The sequence below is a fragment of the Orycteropus afer genome, unplaced genomic scaffold, assembly GCF_000298275.1.
Source record: "Orycteropus afer afer isolate SDZICR_OR568_19922 unplaced genomic scaffold, OryAfe1.0 scaffold00104, whole genome shotgun sequence".
Lineage (NCBI taxonomy): Eukaryota > Metazoa > Chordata > Mammalia > Tubulidentata > Orycteropodidae > Orycteropus > Orycteropus afer.
This window is the reverse complement of record NW_006921691.1, coordinates 2,320,748-2,341,041: the sequence shown is the minus strand read 5'-3', so window position 1 is coordinate 2,341,041 and position 20,294 is coordinate 2,320,748. Positions and strand designations below refer to the sequence as shown.

Sequence of the window (20,294 nt, the reverse complement as noted above, 5' to 3'; positions counted from 1 at the left end):
GGGTTTGAACCGCCAGCCTCCTGGTTAGCAGGCAAGTGCCTTAGGCACTACACTACCACAGCTCCCCTCCAGGGACTAGTCCCTCCTGAAAACAAAACTACAGAATCTGAGACAAAGTCTCACCATCCTCACTTCTAAGACATCTTCCAAGACTTGTTTGTTTTTCTGGCAGTCCATGGTATATTTGATCTTGTTTGCCAACATCACAATTCAAATGAATCAGTTCTACTTAGGTATTTATTCATTGTCCAGCTTCCACGTGTACCTGAGGCAAATGAAAACACCCTGCCTTAGGTCAGATGCACCTTCCTCAAGGTGACATCTTTGCTTTTTAACACTTTCAAGAGGTCTTTTTCTATACATGTGCCCAATGCAATGTATCGTTTCATTTTCTGACTGCTGCTTCCATTGGTGTTGATTGTGGATCCAAGCAAAATGAAATCCATAACAACTACAATCTTTTCTCCATTTATCATGATGTTGCTCACTGGTCCAGTAGTGAGGATTTTTGTTTTCTTTATGTTGAGGTGCAATCCATACAGAAGACTGTAGTCTTTGATCTTCATCAGTAAGTGTTTCAAGGCCTCTTCACTTTTAGCAAGCAAGGTTGTACCATTTGCATATCACATTGTTTAAAGGAGTCTTCCTCCAAACCCGATGCCACATTCTTCTTCACATAGTGTAGCTTCTTGGATTATTTGCTCAGCATACAGACTGAATAAGTATGGTGAAAGGACACAACCCTGAAGCACAATGTTCCTGATTTTACACTACGCAGTATCCCCTTGTTCTGTTCAAACAACTGCCTCTTGCTCTATGTATAGGCTCTGCAGGAGCACCATTAAAAGTACTGGAATTCCCATGCTTTGAAATGTAATAGACTATTTTCTATGATCCACATAGTTGAATGCCTTTGTATTGTTGATAAAACATAGGTAAATTCTTCCTGGTATTCTCTGCTTACAGCTAAGATCCATCTGACATCAGCAATGATATACCTCATTACACGTCTTTTTTCTGAATACAGCTTGAATTTCTGGCACTTCCCTGCCAAGGTACTGCTGCAATGTATGGTGTTTTAATTATCTTCAGCAAAATTTTGCTTGCATGTGATTAATGATAGCTAGATAATTTCCACATTCCATTGGATCACCTTTTTGAAATGGGCACAGATATGGATCTCCACTAGTCAGTAGGCCGAGTAGCCATCTTGTGAATTTCTTAGCACAGGCGAGTGTGCATTTCCAGTATTGCATCTGTTTGTTGAAACATTTCAACTGATATTTTATCAATTCCTACAGGCCTGTTTTTCATCAGTACCTTCAGTACCATTGGTTCTTTATCATATTCTATCTCCTGAAATGGTTGAATGTCAGTTAATTCTTTTTGGTACAGTGACTCGTTGTATTTTCTCAATGCTTCCTGTGTAGTACAATTTATTGCCCAGAGAATCCTTCAATATTGCAACTTGAGGCTTGAATTATTTCTTCAGTTCTTTCAGATTTAGAAATGCTGACCATGTTCTTCCCTTTTGGTTCTCTAACGGGTCTTTGCACATTTCATTATAATAGTTCACTTTGTCTTTTTGAGCTGCCCTTTGAAGTATCCTGTTCAGATTTTTCACTCCATCACGCAAGTTTCAGTCTCTTCTGGTATCCAGTTGAGTCTTCTTTTCCTTTCCTGTATTTTCAATTACCTTTTTCTTTCTTAATGTATGATGTCCTTGATGTCATTTCTTAACTTGCCTGGTCTTCAGTCATTAGTATTTAATACATCAAATCTATTCTTGAGATGGTCTCTAAATTCAGGTGATGAGATATACTCAAGGTTGTACTTTGGCTCTCCTGGACTTCTTTTCATTTTCTTCAGCTTCAATTTGAACTTGCATAGGAGCAATTGATGGTCTGTTCCACAGTCAGCCCCTGCCTTGCTTGGACTGATGTTATTGGGCTTTTTTATTGTCTCCTTCCACAGATGTAGTCAATTTGATTCTTGTGAGATCAATCTAGTGAGGTTCATGTGTATAGTCACCATTTATATTGTTGAAAAATGGTATTTGCAATGAATAAGTCACCAGTCTTGCAAAACTCTATCATGTGATCTCCATGTCATTTCTATCACCAAGGCCACATATTGCAACTAACGATCCTTCTTTGTTTCCAACTTTCACATTCCAATCATCAATAATTACCAATGCATCTTGAAGATACAGTCACAGAAATAGCTTCCATCCCTCACCTCTTACTCTCTCACAAATACTTTAAGTTTTTCCATCAGTTGACTGTTTTTAAAAAATATAAACATGTATGTATGATGTATTATATCCCTTCTTAAAGCATACCATATACACTGTTTTGTATCTTGCTCTTTTCACTTGATACCATATTATAGTAATCCATCTAGAGAAAAAGCTGTCATATTATATGTAGGTATTCCCCATTTCTATTTACAGTTACATAGCAGTCCTTTGTGTGGATGTAACCCAGGTTTTTCAACTAGTCCTCTAAGAATAGAAATTTAGGCTGTTACCAGTCTTTTGATATTTCTAATCAGGTTACAACAAATACCATTGTACCCGTGGTGGTGGTGGAGGTGGTGGTGGTGGTGGTGATGGCGACTCATAGCAACCCCTCCTTGGGTTTCCGAGGCAGTATCACTATGGAAGTAGATTACCTAACCTTCTTTCCAAGGAGTGGCTGGTGGGTTTGAACCACCAGCATTCTGGTTAGCAGTCAAGTGCTTTAGGTACTACACCACCAGAGCTCCCATTGTACATACAATATCTTACATTCTTGCTAGTATATCTTTGAAATATATTCTGAGAAATAGGATGGTTAGTTCAAAGGGTAAATGCATTTGTAATTTTCTTAGATATTGCCAAATTCCTCTCCCCAGGGGCTATGCCAATCTGCATTTCCTCTAACAACAAAAGATGTAGTACCGATCTTCACCAACAGACTATGTCGTCAAACTTTCAGATTTCTACTAAGATTTCTAATCTAAGGTATGAGAAATCATATCACAGCGTAGTTGTAGTTGGCATTTTTCTTAATATTAGCAAGGCTAGCATCTTTTCAAATGGTTAAGGGCCATTCCCATTTCTCTTTTAGTGAACTCTGTCCACATCTCTTGCCCATTTTTATTTGGGGTTGTTAAATGGTTTCTGCAGTGTGGTAAAGGTTCTGTGTCAACTTATCTGGGCAGCTGGATGTGGTTATTCCTCATGATGAGATTGTAATCACCTCCATGATGGAATCTGCTGTGAGCAGATCTGGGGTGTGGCCTGCTTCCAGTATTTAAGGAGAAGTTTTAAGGAAGGTCACTAGCTTTTGGGCACATCGGGATCCTGCATTTGAGTCTTCATCTCATGGGCCTGCCATGGTGTCTGTCAATCCTGGGATTGTTTCTTGACTTCAACCAGGTTTGCCTTGTTGCCTGCTGATCTCAGGATTGTGCCATTCTACTGCCGACCTTGGGTTCGTCAGCCTCAGAAGCTAGTGGGTGCCTGAGTTAAGAGTCTCCTCCAGCTCCAGTGGGCCTGGAGCAAGAGGCAGAACTGACGTCCAAGGTCAAGGAGCCTTCACCCAGCTCCTAGAGCTGGCACTCTGAATTTGGACTTCTAGCCTCCTAAACTGTAAGAGAATAAATTCCTATTTATCAAGCCATCCATTTGTGGTATTTCTATTATGGCAACACTAGAGAACTAAGAGAGGCAGCAATCATATACTCACCACTTCTTCTGAAAACTCATGTCTTTTCACAAAACTTGATAAATTTCCTTCTACAGCATCCTTTAGTATTGCCATCAGCGTTTCCAACATATTTGCGTGGATATGGATAATTATCTGAATAAAAAGAAGAAATAATCAAATATAAGAGTGAGCCAGTATTTTCACTGATGAGAAATGCACCCCATTAGATAAGTCTGTATTTTAGAGGCACCTACCCTGCTTTGACACTATTTCCTAATTCACAGGCTTGCACAAGTTCAAACAATGTCTTGAATGTATGTCCACCAGCCAAAATTTCTTAAGAATTAACTAGAGGAAGCAAGGTAAGAGAGCAAGAGCATGGGTTTTGGAATCTGGCACACTTGGGCTGGAATCCCTGCACTGCCACTACAAGCTGTGGGACTGTGCCAGGTACTTAATCTCTGATTTTCAATTTCCTCATTTGTAAAATGGGAAAAATACCTATAGATCTATTTAGATTATTATAAATATTAAATATCAGCACACAGGAGGTACCCAACAAACATTTGTATCAGTTCTTCCTCCCCATCTCCTTTAGGCTTGAAGGTTATAATGATCAGACAATCTCGTTAAGACTGGCTATGGGGCAAATAGTTGTCGTTGTTGTTGTTAAGTGCCACCGAGTTGTCTCCAACACATAGCGACCCTATGCACAGCAGAATGAAACACTGCTCGGTCTTGTGCCAGCCTCACAATCCTTGCTATACGTGAGCCCATTGTTGCAGCCACTGTGTCAATCCATCTCATTGAGGGCTTGCCCCTTCTTCGCTGACAACAAGCATGATCTCCTTCTCCAAGGAATGGTTCCTTCTGACAACATGACCAAGGCAGGTGAGACAAAGTCTAGCCATTCTCACTTCCAAGGAGCATTCATTCCAGCTGCTCTTCTTCCAGGGCAGATTTGTTAGTCCTTTTAGCAGACCATGGTACTCTTAGCATACTTCTCCAACACTACAACTCAAAAGCATCTTCTTTGGTCTTCCTTATTCACTGTCCACCTCTCAAATGCATATGAGGTGACTGAAAAATACCATGGCTTGGGTTAGGCGCACCTTAGTCTTCAAGGAGACATCTTTGCTCTTCAGCACTTGAAAGAGGTCGTTTGGCCAGTGCAAAACATCTTTTGATGTCTTGATGGCTAGGTGTTGATTGTAGAACCAAGTAATATGAAGTCTTTGACAACTTCAATCTTTTCTCCATTTATTGTGATGCTGCTTATTGGTTCTGTTGTGAGGATTTTTGTTTTCTTTATATTGAGGTATAATCCATACTGCAGACTGTAGTCTTTAATCTTTATCAGTAAGTGCTTCAAGTCATCCTCACTTTCAGCAAGCAAAGTTGTGCCATCTGCATATCTCAGGTTGTTAATAAGCCTTCCTCCAATCCAGATGCCGCGTTCTTCTTCATATAATCTAGCGTCTCAGATTATTTGCTCGGCATACAAGTTGAATAAATATGCTGAAAGGATACAACCTTGACGCACTTCCTTCTTAATTTTAAACCATGTAGTGTCCCCTTGTTCTGTTCGAATGACAGCCTCCTGATCTATGTACAGGTTCCTAATGAGTACAATCAAGTGTTCTGGATTTCCCATTTTTCTATAATTTGTTATGATCCACATAATTGAATGCTTTTGCATAGTCAATAAAACATAAGTAAAGATCTTTCTGGTATTCTCTGCTTTCCGCTAAGATCCATCTGACATCAGCAATGCTATCCCTCATTCTACATCCTCTTCTGAATCCAGCTTGCATTTCTGGAAGTTCTTTGTCAATATACCACTGCAACCATTTTTGAATTATCTTTAGTAAGATTTTACTTGCATGTGATATTAATAATATTGTTCGATACATTCCACATTCTGTGGGATCACCTTCCTTTGGAATGGGTACAAACATGGGTCTCTTCCACTCAGTTGACCAGGTAGCTCTCTTCCAATTCTCTTGGCATAGCCCAGTGAGTGCCTCCAGTGTGGCATCTGTTTGTTGACACATCTCAATGGGTATTCCTTCAATTCCTGGAGCCCTGTTCTTTGCCAATTCCTTCAGTGCAGCTTCAACTTCTTCCTTCAGTACCATTGGTTCTTGATAATATACCACCTCCTGAAATAGGTCCAGCCTTAATATAGAGCCACATTAACCAATTCTTTTGGATACAGTGACTCTTTATTCCTTCCATCTTCTTTTGATGTTTCCTGCAGCATTCAATATTTTGCCCAAAAAATCGTCAATATTGCAATTCAAGACTTAAATCTTTTCTTTAGTTCCTTCAGCTTGAGAAATGTGAATGTGTTCTCCCCTTTTGGTTTTCTATCTCCATGTCTTTTCACATTTCATTACAGTAATCGGCTTTGTCTGTTCGAGCTGCTCTTATAAATCTTCTGTTCAGGTATTCTATCTTGTCATTTCTTCCATTTGCTTTAGCTACTCTCTGCCCAAGGGCAAGTTTCAGAGTCTTTTCTGACATCCATTTTGGTCTTTTCTTCCTTTCCTGTCTTTTTAATGACCTCTTGCTTTCTTCATGGGTGATGATATTGATGTCATCCCACAATTCCTCTGGTTTTCGGTCATTAGTGTTCAATGCAGCAAATCTATTCTTTAAATGGTCTCTAAATTCAGGAGGGATATCATCAAGGTCATATTTTGGCTCTCATGAACTTCTTTTAATTGTCTTCAACTTCACCTTGAATGTGCATATGAGCAGTTGATGGTCTGTTCCACAATCCACTCCTGGCCTTGCTCTGGTTGACAATATTAAACTTCTCCATCGCCTCTTGTCACAGATGCAGTCAATCTCATTTCTGTCCATTCCATTTGGTGAAGTTTATGTATATAGCAATTGCTTATGTTGTTGAAAAAGTTATTTGCAATGAATAAGTCATTGGTCTTGCAAAATTCTATCATGTGACCTCCAGCATTAGTTCTATCACCAAGGCCATATTTTCCAACTACTGGTAACTCTTCTTTGTTTCCAACTTTTGCATTCCAGGCACCAGTGATAATCAACACCTCTTGCTTGCATGTTTGGTCAATTTCAGACTGCAGAAGTTGGTAGAAGTCTTCAATTTCCTCATCTTTGGCTTTGGTGGTTGGTGCGTAAATTTGAGTAATAGTAGTATTAACTGGTCTTCCTTGTAGGTATATAGATATTATCCTATCAGTGACAGTGTTGTACTTCAGAACATATTTTGAAATACTCTTTGTGATGGTGAATGCCACACCATTCCTCTTCAATTTGTCATTCCTGGCATAGTAGATCAAATAGCTGTCTGATTGAAAATGCCCAAAGCAGTCCATTTCAGCTCACTAATGCCTAAGACATTGATCTTTATGTGTTCCACTTCATTTTTGACAACTTCCAGTTCTCGTAGATTCATACTTCATACATTCCACCCCAAAATGAAAAGCAGTCTCCAAGCCTGGGCCCGCCTACCTCAGTTCCCAGCCTTACTAAAAAGCCACCCCAAGCAAAAAGCAGCCCGCAGCCCCAGGCCCACCTACCTCGGGGTCCAGCCTTAATATAGAGCCACATCCAAGCAAAAAGCAGCCTCCAAGTCTCGGGGAATAATTGGGCAAATAGTACCTTACAAATTTTTTTTGGAGGGTCGGGGTTAAGAAATTGCAGGCACATAGGTTGTGCTGGCATAAAGTGGAAGGTGGTTGAAATCTCAATGAGACATTTCTACTTGTGCTATGTGTTTTCAGAAACTTTCAAAACTAGATCCCATACTGTGCTTTTGAAAATGACACCACTGACTACTTTCCATCAGATAGGCACAACACTCACACACACACACACACAAACAACAATGCATTTCCCTCCTGATTACCAATGTTCACTATATTTGAAAAATATAAAGAGGCTTAACGAAAATAATTGCAAAAATTAGAATAACTCAAAATTTACCAGGTAATGTCAAGCATTGTTTATAATTTGCTAAAATATCTTCCAAATATATAATTTTTCCCCAAAATTTCATCCTTTTGATTATTATACAATGAACATTTTCTCCTAGCACCGAGACATTTTAGGAAAAACTTCATTTTTAATGGTAATACACCATTTTTTATTCTATCCATCAATGTGTCTATTTTTAAAACAACTAGCTAATTTCTTATATTCGATTTCTAGAAGTGAAGTTACTCAGTTGGAGGGTATAAACAATACTAATTCAGTTGAGCAAATTGGTCTCTCCACTCGAGGGCAAGGACAAGTCGGCCCTGTTGACTGCTACATCTCCAGTGACTGGCACCCAGTAGGTACTCAATATGAAAAGGAGGGGAGTATTGAGGCCCCTAGCAATTTATAAGAATAAAGCTCCTGGAGCCCCATGATAGAAACTACTTCTAGTGATGTGGTCTCAGAAGATGTAAAATTTTCTTGATAAGTTTTCTCAACTTCTCCCCCTGTCTCCAGAGACTACCTCTAATTCAGAAGGGATTTTAAGAGTGAGGTCCAATACCTGGAAGAACACTGATGGCAGGCAATATTGGTGAGGCACGTATTGGTGAAGGGCATAAAAGGGAAAGTTCAAAGCTATCAGCCTGCCTCAAGTGTGGTTAAGGAAAGCTAAAGCAGGGCACAGCACATTGCTTTTATAGCACAAATTTCAAACAAAAGGCTAGAGAAATTGCATTATCAAGGAGCAGGAGAAAAACTGGTAAGAAAAACTACTTAAAGATCACCTACTTCCTGCCCCCAAGAGCTTCGGATGCCTCAGGAAATGAGGACAGATCACTGGGTACCTCTGATCAAAAGAAGCCCTAAAAGAAGTACAGAAATTTGCATTTGTTTATTTTCTTTATGAGTTTTCTATATTTGAAGTAGAATATCACATCAAGGTGGCTGGGTGGTACCAAGAGTTGTTGTTGTTGTTGTTGTTATGTGCCGTCAAGTCGGCCCCGACTCATAGGCACTTGATTATGAGCTGAAAGGTTGATGGTTCGAACCAACCCAGACGCACCTCTACTCAGAAAGAAGAAGAAAGGTCCTGGCAATCTGCTTCTGAAAGGTCATAACCTTGCAAACTCTATGAGGTGGTTCTAGTCTGTCATATGGGGTCACCAGGAGTCAGAATAAGCTTGATATCAACTAACAACACCATAGCGTGGCAGAGTTATAGCTGGTGGCACAGTGCCTAAGGCATTTGACTGCTAATCAGGTTGGCAGTTCAAACCTACCAGCCAGAAGACTGGGCAATCTACTTCTGTAAAGATTTAGTGCCTCAGAAACCCAAAGGGGGTTGCTATGAGTAGGAATCAACTCGATGGCAATGAGTTTGGTTTTTCGTTTTTAACCAATACCCAATCTCCTGTTCTCTTTTGATAGCAGAACTCCCTAATGTTAATTACTGCTGTCATATGATGTACAGAACTGACTGACTATATTCCTCAGGTTTCTGTGCAACTGGGTGGAAAGGTGTGACCATGGGACTAAGTTTTGGCTAATAACACATAAGGACAAGTTGTTGGCTGAGGCATTTGGGAAAGCATCTTTAAAAGGGACGAACTTTTTTTGTCTTCTTCCATTCTTTCTACTTCTTGCTGGAACACAGATGTGATAGATGGACGTCATGTGCTTAGGATGGCAGAGCGGAAATACAGAAGGAGGCAGTGTCCCTGAAGACATCATGGAAAGCCTCACCAGACCTGGACTGACCACCACTGGTTGTTTACACAGAAGAAAAGCACAGTCTCTAATTCATACAGGCTCTTTTTTTTTGTTTTTGTTTTGTCTATGTTGCTCCCAAACAAATGTAACTCTTATACATATGGGTGAAACACTGTCACAAAAGGATTTATGAGAAATGATCTTTGTCTCCTTCTTCCTACCTGGCCAGCAATGCAGACCTCCCAGCATGAACTAGAACTTTATGGTGACCTTGTTGTTGTTGTTATGTGCCGTCGAGTCGGACCCAACTCATAGTGACCACTCCTTGGGTTGCCGAGGCAGTATCACTACGGAAGTAGATTGCCCAACCTTCCTTCTGAGGAGTGGCTGGGGGATTTGAACCACCAGCCTTCTGGTTAGCAGTCAAGTGCCTAAGGCACTACTCTACCAGAGCTATGGTGATCTTAGTGAGTAGGAACAAGAAGCATTAAAATATTCACCTGTGTTAACAAATAGATAATAAAAGTAGCAAAATAACCACTTGTCAATTCCCCTGAAAGGGTGGAAGAAATTCAATTTCAAAATGGTTCTCCATCTGGAGATGTGCCAGATTTCTATAGAAATGACGAAGTTCAAATAGGATCAGTGGGAATTTAGCTGTGCTAGTCTCCGCTACTGCCAGATTTAAAGTGGGCTTTCATCTTTCGATACTAAGCAGCATTCTTTCAAGACTGATAGGTTTAAACTGAGACTAACAGGGCAGAGTAGACGTGAGCATGTCAGGACGAGATCAGCTTCTAGATCAAGGCAGCATGTAGCAAGTTATTAGGTGGGAAAATGGGAAATAAGGCCCTCTGGGTCACATTGGCCACAGGAACAATTTAGATGAAAAGAAAATTAAGTAGAAGGGGAAAATTAGTTAAGTTCAAATTCCAATTGGCAGCAGCCAAAGCTTTTAGTATGAGGCATTCATTTTTAAAGTAGATCACAAAAAAAACACTTTATTAATTGCTGCTAATACTGAGAGAACAGACTGTCTACTCGCTTCTTTGTCAGGTTTCCATTTCCTGATAATTAACAAATTGCCTTTAAGGATTCCAAGTGGGTGACTCAGCCTTGGAGAAGTGAGGTTCCATTAAATCATTTATGTATAAAAATTGCTCTAATAACAGACATCCAGAATCTGAAAGATTATTAAACTTGAGAGTGGCAATCATCTCTTTTTCTTCATCCCAGAGGAAGATGAAATAGGGTTATATTGAAATATGACAAATTTAGATTGGATAACTGAAGAATTTCTTGAGAGTGAGAATTTTTAAATGATAAAATTATCTCTAAGTTTCCTGACAGAGGATAATTCTGTGACCCAATTCAGGGAAAGGCTGAATCATATTCAAGATCAATGCACAGTTCCTTACCTGGTCCTTGCCCAACACATACTCATTCCGACATGCTTATTCCTGACTTTCCTTTCCAGCTCTCAGAGGAGAGGAGCTGTCCTCCTGCCAGGCCGCCACCTCACTCTTCCCACCCCCTCTGGGATTCTCCTGCCGTGCAAGGGCACTGTCACTCTCAGCAGTCCCACTTTATCTCTACACAGTGCTTCCTCATTTGACAAGAATCCCTACTAGATGCTCTCAGGAACTGTAAAAGGTAGGCAAGGATTTAAATAGATGAGAAATTTTAGCCTAAGGAAGTAGAATACATGCATTAAGGACAGATGATGTTTTTTGACATCCAGTCCTGCATTCTTTTCATTATTCAGGAAGGGCAGCTAGTTCCAGTCTTGGATGGAGGAGGCACAGTGCTTCTCATATCTGCATACCTGAAGTGGTGGTAAATCCCTAGGATTTGGAGCCAAACAGATTTGTTTGTGTTAGCAATCTGACTCTGCTCGTTAATTAGCTATGAGAGCATGAGTCACTTGCTTACCCTTTGAACCTAAGTTTTCCACATCTATGAGGTAGAGAAATAGTCTGACAGGGTTTTATAAAATGACCTAGCCATTGTTAAGTACCTAGTGCTGTACCTTAGTTAAATGCTTAATTAAAATCCCACCTATCTTAACTCTCTTCAATATTTCACCACCAATCCTTATTGATCCCTCCTTAAGACTTCACTTCAAGTCTAGGAAAGGCTACTAATGATTCTACATAAAACATCTCTCACCACACTCATATTTCTTTCCTACATGATGTAATGAACCCCTTGGATAGCTTTAGTGGAAGAAAAACAAAAACCCATGGCCGATGAATAGACTGTGACTCATAGTGACCCTACAGAACACAATAGAACTGCCCCATAGCGTTTCCAGGGCTGTAATCTTTATGAGAGCAGACTGCCTCATCTTTCTCCTGCAGAGTGGTTGGTAGGTTGGAACCGCCAACCTTTTGGTTAGCAGCTGAGGGCTTAGCCACCAGGGCTCCTTTAGTAGAAGAACCTCTTGCTAATCCCACCAATTCTACTTCTGTCCAATCATGAAACTGATGCAGGCAGGCTACTCCCTCTCCCCTCTCTCCCCTTCCTTTTCTCTTCCCCTCCTCCCCCCTTCCTCTTCTCTCTCCTCCCTCCTTTTTCTTCCCCCTCTCAAGCATTTATATACCCAGAGCAGTTATATCTAATAGGAAGCAGAGAAGACAAAAGCCATATGGTGTCTACCATAAGACCAGGCTTACTATTCTGTTCAGTTTACCAGTATCACTGACTTAAATGACCTGAACTTCTGGACCCTGGGCTCCCAGATCTGAGTTAGCCTGAGAGTCTTTGTGCTGACCCACCTGCTCTGATATGCAGTTTCTGCCTAATCCCTTCTGCCTGCATGGTGCCAGGTCCTTCAGACTCAGAACAGTAGCTTTCCGCGGCAGCTATGACAGGTAAGGCCGGCAGCCCTCTCAATGCCTATCCACTGGTGCTGCTCTTTCCCTGTCTATTCTTCTTGCTTCCTCTACCTCCCCATTAATGCCTTCTATGTTCATTCTTGGGTCGTCTTACACTCCTTTCTTTGCAGCATTCATCAGCTCATATCAGATTCATTCCAAGCTTTACACAGATGAGGTCTTAACTGACAGCTCTGACACTCTCCCCATGCAGGCCATGCCCTTTGCAAACTGCAAAATCTCTTTTGGATATTTTTCTAGTGTTGAGTGTACAATAAAGTTTAGGATCTTTCCCTTCTAGTCTATATCTTTTTTTTCTAGGAGGTCTGTTATCACTGTTTCCATCTTAGTTCCCTTGGTTCCTCTTCTCCTCATGTGAAAGCATTTTGAAAAGTAAATGTTAGGTCAAATATAAGGTTTTCTGATCTCAGATTACCTGCCCAACTTTGTTCTCCAAAGTTTACCTAAAAGCCTTACCTAGTCCTTCTCTTAAAAGTTCCTAGTTCTATACCTTTCTCTCTTATTGTCCGCTGAGCATTGGTCTGGGGGTGACATTTGAGGATAACCACTATGGGCAGAACTGAAAATCATCATTATCTTTTATGTGTTACTATTCTTTTTCAGAAGCTTGGAGATACACCTAATTTCTATTTCACCGGATTCTAGGATTTGTTACAAATGACTATTAATTTTCACTTAACACACCTCATTTCAAACAAATACGATGAGTGCTAGCAAGCTTTCTTTGAACCTTGACTACATACCAGGTACTGTGCTAACTACTTCATATGTATTGTTTCTTTCAATTCTCACAACAAAAGAATGAGTACAGTTCTATTTCTACCACTGTTTCAGATAAAAGGAAACTAAGGTCAATAGAGGTTAGGTAAGCAACTTGCCTAAGGATACAGAGCTAGTAAGAAGTGGTTAAGATTAAGAGCTTACATTCAATAGAACTTTAAACTGAACCTTCACCAAAATCAATCCCTCAAAAATGCCCTCTCACCTCCATCCCATCTCTCACAGCCCTATCATCCTTCAGAACTCTGCACAACAGTGATTTCCTCCCTAAGATCTCCTCCATTTACTCCTGCTGACCAGCTCCGTCTTTCCCTTCATTCCCATCCCTGAAATACTGCATCAGCTGTGACCTACTCTCCTAGTTCACCTCACGCTGATGTTTATACAATTCTGCTCTTTTGGAAGTGTTTTCTTCATCTTGATCTCTTGTCAGTTTCAGGAAACTGCAAGTTCTTAAAAGTTAGGGGCTTTGCTTCTGTAACCCTCCACAACAAGCAGAGCCTGAATTGGGGGTGGCTGAGTGGCAGCTGTGGTGTCTTTAATGAAAAGACAGTCTTTTTTTTTTTATCAGTCTAGGAAAGCACAGGTTACTGCTCAAAAACTGGGAGTGGTAATAGCATATGCTCTGAACTTTATTAGGATAAATCCCGTGACTCTGTAAGGAATTTTTCATTTTTTTTTTGTTGTTTATAGTTTTAGAGATTAAGGTTTTGCATGTCTTATCTGTTTGAGTGCAGCTCCCTTGCTGACCCAGAAAACAAGGCCCCAAACAAGTGACACAGGTGGCTCAGATAAGCTCTCAGTCAATGGAGCAGAAAGACCATGGTAGAGTAGGAACAAAGTAAGGATTAAAAATAGCTCTAATACTTCTTGAGAGCTTACCATGTGTCAGGCTCTACCTTATGCACCTGAGGCATATTGACTCATTAATCTCAATGACCTGTGAGTTAGGTGATGGCAGTGGCATACAACGAGTACACAGCTTTCTCTCAAGGTCCAGTAAAGAGACCGGAGAGTCCACCTCCATTGTCTCCTCTGCCTCTACATTTCCAGCTCTCTGTAGCTCTATTTAAACATATATATATTTAGCCATGTCCGAGATCTGAACATATCGACCTTTTCCATCAATTTATAAATCCTGGAAGCATAAGTTGCACTGATTCTACTCACAGAGCCTACAATGTAACTTTCACATAGAGGAGCTCATTCAAACTGAATGAAGACCTTGAGAGATCAAAACTCACTGCTCACCCAGACAAAAAGTCTAGTTATCATTTTATTACATTTCAAACCTTAGTTTAAACCATAAAAAAGTTACTTACATTTAAATTAATGCAGGTTATGCTTTCTGGATTCATGATTCGAGAAAAAATGGACATAGCTTTTGCCACTTGGTTCTGGAAGGGAAAAAAAAGTCATAGCCTAAATCACATGAACATTAGTCTGCTATTATAAGGATCCCAGAAAGAAGTCAGGAAATTCCTGTTCATGGGTCCCTAGGAGGCTGAAGTTCACAAAGAAAATGATGTTTTCTTGGTATTTCAAAATGAACATTCCATAAAACGTTTCACCCGAGGGCATATAATTGTATGTTTTAAGAACCTGCCTGAGTCCAGTTTTTAAGATAAAGGCATAAAGTTGGCATTTCTCTTTTTCCCATTGGAATCAGCTCAAAAAACAAATAAACAAGCAAATCAAGAATGAGAAGTAGAAATGTAAACCCTGTGTTTGACATGACTAAAAACCTCCAACCAGAGAAGAGCAAGAAGCATTGCCAAAACATTAACAATGCAGCATGTGAAGTCTTTCACATTTTCTTAGGCCTCGGAAAGGGCAGCTCTGAGCAGAGTCTCTCCAAGGAAGGGGTGTTCGAGTGTTGTGGCTCTCACACTGTCCTTCACTGAGGTGTGTCCTCAAGGAAGACCTCCTCTCTTCTCTCTGGACTTCAGATGCCTCAATCTGGCCAGTGAGAGGGATTAGGCTAAATGATCATTAAGGCTTCTTCCAAATAAGAGTATTTGGGTCTTGTTTTGGTTACCTCTAGTGCCGCTCTGACAAGAATATACCACAAATGGGATGGCTTGAAGAAACAGGAGTTTATTCTCTTACAGTTTTGGAGGCTTTAAGTCTGAGTTCAAAGTGCCAGGCTCTAGGGGCTGGGTGAAAGCCCCTCAACGTTGGGCTTCAGCTCTGTCTCCTGCTCCTGGCCCACTGAAGCTGGAGGCTTTTCTTCACTCAGACAACTACTGGCTGCTAAGACTGACAAGTCCAAGGTTGACAAGTAAAAAGGCACAGTCCCAATGTTACCAAACCACATGGTAGGCCATTAATTCAAGCCCACTGAAAATCCCAAAGTCGGCAAAGCATGGCAGACTGCTGAACAACGACACGGCTACATGCAGGGTTCAAGCATGCCATAAGCTAGAGACTGTTGCCCAAGGCTTCTCTTATCTACAGGAAGCAGACCACATCCCTAAGGCAGCTACTCAGCTTCTCACAGTAGATTCCACCATGGAATTGATTACCAGTCTCATCATGGGGGAATACTACTTCCAGCTGCCCAGCCACTCAACCAGGCCTAGCCAAGTTGACACGCAAAGTTAACTACCACAGGTCTAGTTAATGGAAGCATGATAGACCCCATTTCTAAAATGGGGTGATCCAGTAGTACTAATCCATCTGAGGGGAATTCAGCTTTGGAGAGCATTCATATTATATTGCTCTCCAAAAACATTAATATTAAACTGATCATCTGCAATTTTCAGTTTGGTTACTTGAGAAATTTCTCTCACAGTTCTACTTAGTATCTTATCCTACCCCTTCTAAATAGAAAAATATGTTAGGTCCTCAACCAGATATGGAGGCATTCTTTGGAGGCTTAAGGATAGATGTAGGTTGCCATGACATCAAAGGCACTGGTCTCTCCATGGCAAGTTTTTCTTCAAGTCAGAAGGAAAAATAATAAAAGCAAGAACAAATGAAAGCAGTACAGTCCTGTCCAATCATGTGTACCCAAACAGTTACCTGATTCAGAGCTAATGCCACAGCGAAACAGGATGCTCTCCTGGAGAGAACGTCTCCTTTAATTAGGGCTTCTTCTCTTAATGTAGTACAAATTTTAAATGACTCAGGGCTGTTCTGTGAGAAGACAGGATTGCTTAAAGTCATGAACCCAAAAATTTAATAAAATGATTAATAGTGCTCAGCATTTCAGACTTCCTTTTGCAAGAACTTCCTGAAGCCTATCTCAAGTCACTTTAGATTAAGCCCTATATAGAGACTACACTTTCTCCTTTCTTATCAACAATGGTTAGGTTCCAAAGACCAGGTCATTATGCAAAAATTGGCATTATGCAAAAATGGAGAATGACCACATCAGATCACAAAATGACTATATCATTACATAACTGACAAATTACATCATTACATAACTGCCAAACCACTAGGAATCATGGCCTAGTCAAGTTGACACATAACCTTAACAGCCAGCATTGCTCTTGCTTTGCATCTAGGTGTTAGTTACTGCCAGACATACATTGTTAATGGGAAAAATAGTTGGATAGTAGATTTTTTACTATTGTCATAAATGTGAAATGTCAGATGAGACAGTTGATAAGTGAGGAGAGGGTATATTATTTGCAAATAGACCAAGTTATCTATATATTAGCAGCTAAATCTAAATTAACCTTATTTTTCATAAGCTCTGTCAATTTTCTATGATCAGGTAGTTTTTACCTACAAAATATAAAGGTCTTTTTTGTAGGGTCAGGCTAGTTTCTATACATAGGTACCATAATATAAAATGTATAGTGTCAGTCTGCTACTGTATTCAGGAGTGTATTCAGGAGTGTAAAGCTCAGTCACACTAGGAAATGTTTCCTGGGGGATTTCCAATTTAACAAATCCATAAGCTAAATAGTTGAAAATATGAACACCAATTTGAACATAAATTATGAAGAATCCCATAAAAATGGAAACCTTAAATAAGAAAAAAATCCAAGAGCATGGGTGAAATGCAAACCAGCAAGACAGCAATGGTAAAACCAAATCCTTTTCCTCTGGGCATGCTGAAGGTAGAGAAGGCTTATGAAAGCAATGCCAGCTTGGTGTCGAGGCTTTTATCTGTCATGACATGACTCACAATTCAAATCTTCAGAGTAAAGTCTGAATTTGATGAGAGAGGACAGTTCCCAGAATTGGCTTAGAATCTATGATGGCTGACCAACTCAATTTATCAACTCCAGTCTCCACTGAGCAAAACAAGTTACTCTTGGGCACAGCACAGGGAAGAAAAGTCCTCTAGCCCTTCCTACATAATAGAATTAAATTCTTTCCACTTCAGTGTATACTCAAGGAGGTATCCCTAAGTAGATATACATCATTTCAGCCTTTGGGCTTCAGGCTAGAAAATTGGGCATCAAATGCTGAATAACTGATGCTCACGAGCTATTCTGTTTGCCTTCTATTTCACAGAATCACAAAATGCCATGCTGACTTTGGTCCTCAGGCCACAATCAGCCCAGGTCTACAAACGGTTTTTATATTTTTAAAGACTTATAAAAACAAAAACAAAGAAGAATATGTGACAGAGACCATAGATAGCAGAGACTATATGTGGCACTCAAAGCTTAAGATATTAATTATCTGGCCTGTTACAGAAAAAAGACCCCTCAATCTCACCTTGTCATTCTACAAATGTCACTTACCTAAGATAAGTGGCAAGTTCAAAGCTATATAAGCCAGTTAATGCTACATTTGAAACTAGACCCCAAGTTTCCCAATTTCCAGTCCAGTTTTCTTTTCACTATAACGCATTAAGTAATGGTCTCTGGCCTCTAATAGCTTATTTCAATGTAACAAACATGATATTAAAGAATGATCCAGCACCCAGTACTGCGTTAGGTGCTGGGATACAAAGGTGCCTCAAGGAGCTTACACTCTAGTGAGAGGGATGACACGTGCATGTACTCAGTATACCATCAGTGTTCTAAGCGCCATGTATGTGATACCAGTACAGCACAATGGAGGGATGTTTGAGGGGAGGCAGATTTTACTTCCAGTTTAGGAGATCATGGAAAACTTTACAGATGAGTACAAGGTGGCCCTCAAGTTTGCCACTAAAGGATGGTGAGATTTCCCTGGGGACAGGACAACCAGGCAGACTGGTCTAGTAGAGCACAGCATGAGCTCAGTAGCCAGATGACTCTAAGAAGAGCTTAAACCTAACATACTTCCTCTTATTCTCCTTATCTATATTTCCAGATTTATCTGGAAATTTTGTACAAGAATACAAAATCGCTTTTCCCATGACAAAACCGTCTGACATGGCTAACTTAAGTTTTCTAAAAATGAATGCATTTAAAATTAAAACATTTACAACAGATGGAAAACAGATCTTACAGTAACTCAATTTTATTTGTAGAGGGGAAAAAAAATTCTGTCTCAAACACTACCCACAATGCTCTGAAAGTTAAGAGGCCATAGTCTTACCAGTTTGTAGCAAATTGCAAAAGCAAGGACATAGGTATCTTTGCTGAATTTCACATCTTGGTTTTTCATTTCTATCAGTACTTCCAATGCACCTGCCAAAAGTCAGGAATGGGTTGGCAGCATTAAATAAGCTGGAGCAAGTTCAGAGTCCTCTATTGCTGGCCCCAGAGTTCTAATCTGCTCGGTACCATCAACTACGAAGTGTATTTCGGCACAATAAAAGCTATTTGTCAAAGTTGTTTAGTCATTAACTAAATTTCAAAATAAATATTCAGATCATGCACATGAACTAATATTTTAAAAGCTCCTATAATTCCAGCCCAAGCAAAATCTGGCATGTTTAGTTTAAGGCTTGTCATACAATGCAATCATGTTTTCACACTTAAAGAATGAGGTCTCTATAACTCAGCCACTCATCAGAAATATAAGGAATGTTTCTTTATGGCTCATTTTTCTTTCTTCCTAATTATTATGTCAGCAAAGATAGGAGAATTTCTAACAAATATGCACTGTAGTACTTACTTTTATATTTGCCTTTGATAAATAACATGTCCATCAAAATATTGAATGATGTGCAGTCTGAAAAGAAGCCTTGTAAACTCTAGTGAAGAGAAACAGCATAGCTTGGTTAAAAGTTGTAACTATTAAGGTGATACATAGCAACTGACATATGCAGGATTTATTTTTTTGAACACCTTATTCATTTGGCCTTCTGAATTCACTAATAAATCTATGATATAGCAAGAATTTTTTTTTTTTTTTTCAAAAAAAGTTAAATGCTGTCCACTTTCTTGGCTGCCATGCCTTTGGGAATGAGTATACTGAACATGAGGCAAGAGACATGGTGAGATATCTCTGGGCTTCAGAAATACAGCAAAGAACATCTTCATGAAATGTGGCTCTGTTACGCTAAGGAGAAAAGGAACAAGCCACTTCACCCTGGCAGAGCTAGTCCTGGAGCTTGGGAACCAGATGCTTAACATAAAATGGAAGCTAAAAATATACTTGAGGACTAAGACAGGAGGGTCTCATGCAAATAGATCCTCTTTGGGCAAACAGATAATATAGTTGTTTATTCACTTTTTGAAAGAGTAGATTAAAATGGTGGCTCTCAACATTTTTTTCCTAACATGTTTTATGTCATGATAGCATGTATGCCATGTGATATTCAAATATGCCATTAAATGTCTTGTCCAACTTTGCTCTTTTTTGAAAACATGTAACTTAGACTCTATTCTAGGTGCTGAGAGTAAAGAGATAATGAACAAGACATACACCGTGCCCTTATATTCTAGTGGGGCTTATAATCAGACTATGAACAAGTAAATAAAACAAGTGAAAAAAATAAAAATATACTTTCAGGTATCAATAAAGGCTAGGAAGAATACAAACAGAGAATAAAAGGAGAGAGATGGATGCAAGGTAGTCAGGGAAGGCTGAGAAGAAATCTGAATGAAATAAGGAAGAAAAGCTCAATGATGAGCGTATAGGAATTCTAGTCAGAGGGAACAACAGATGCAAAGGCCCTGAGGCAGGGCCATGAGTTTGGTATGTCTGAGAAAAAACAAGAAGGTCCAGAGAGAAGCAAGCAAGATGGAAGAGTGGTCATGGATGAGAGATTGTAACTGGCCCTACAGACCATAGTAAGAGATCTGAGTTTTACTCTGAGTGGGATGGGAAGCACCAGAGCAGCTGTCCATTAGACAGATAGTGTGAGTCACAACTTCTAAATGTTCTGATGTTGTTGTTGTTGTTGTTATGTGCC

General features: G+C 39.9%; 1 protein-coding gene across 1 annotated transcript in view; it reads right to left on the bottom strand.

The window, feature by feature from the left end:
• PTCD2 (pentatricopeptide repeat domain 2) overlaps nt 1–20,294 on the bottom strand; it is a 47,673-nt gene that overhangs the window by 4,845 nt on the left and 22,534 nt on the right. The window contains exons 5-9 of the mRNA XM_007943366.2: nt 19,052–19,130; nt 18,530–18,621; nt 16,064–16,177; nt 14,362–14,436; nt 3,732–3,845 (exon numbers count right to left, since the gene is read on the bottom strand). Of these exons, the coding sequence (XP_007941557.1) occupies nt 3,732–3,845; nt 14,362–14,436; nt 16,064–16,177; nt 18,530–18,621; nt 19,052–19,130 (474 nt within the window). The remainder of the gene's footprint in view (nt 1–3,731; nt 3,846–14,361; nt 14,437–16,063; nt 16,178–18,529; nt 18,622–19,051; nt 19,131–20,294) is intronic.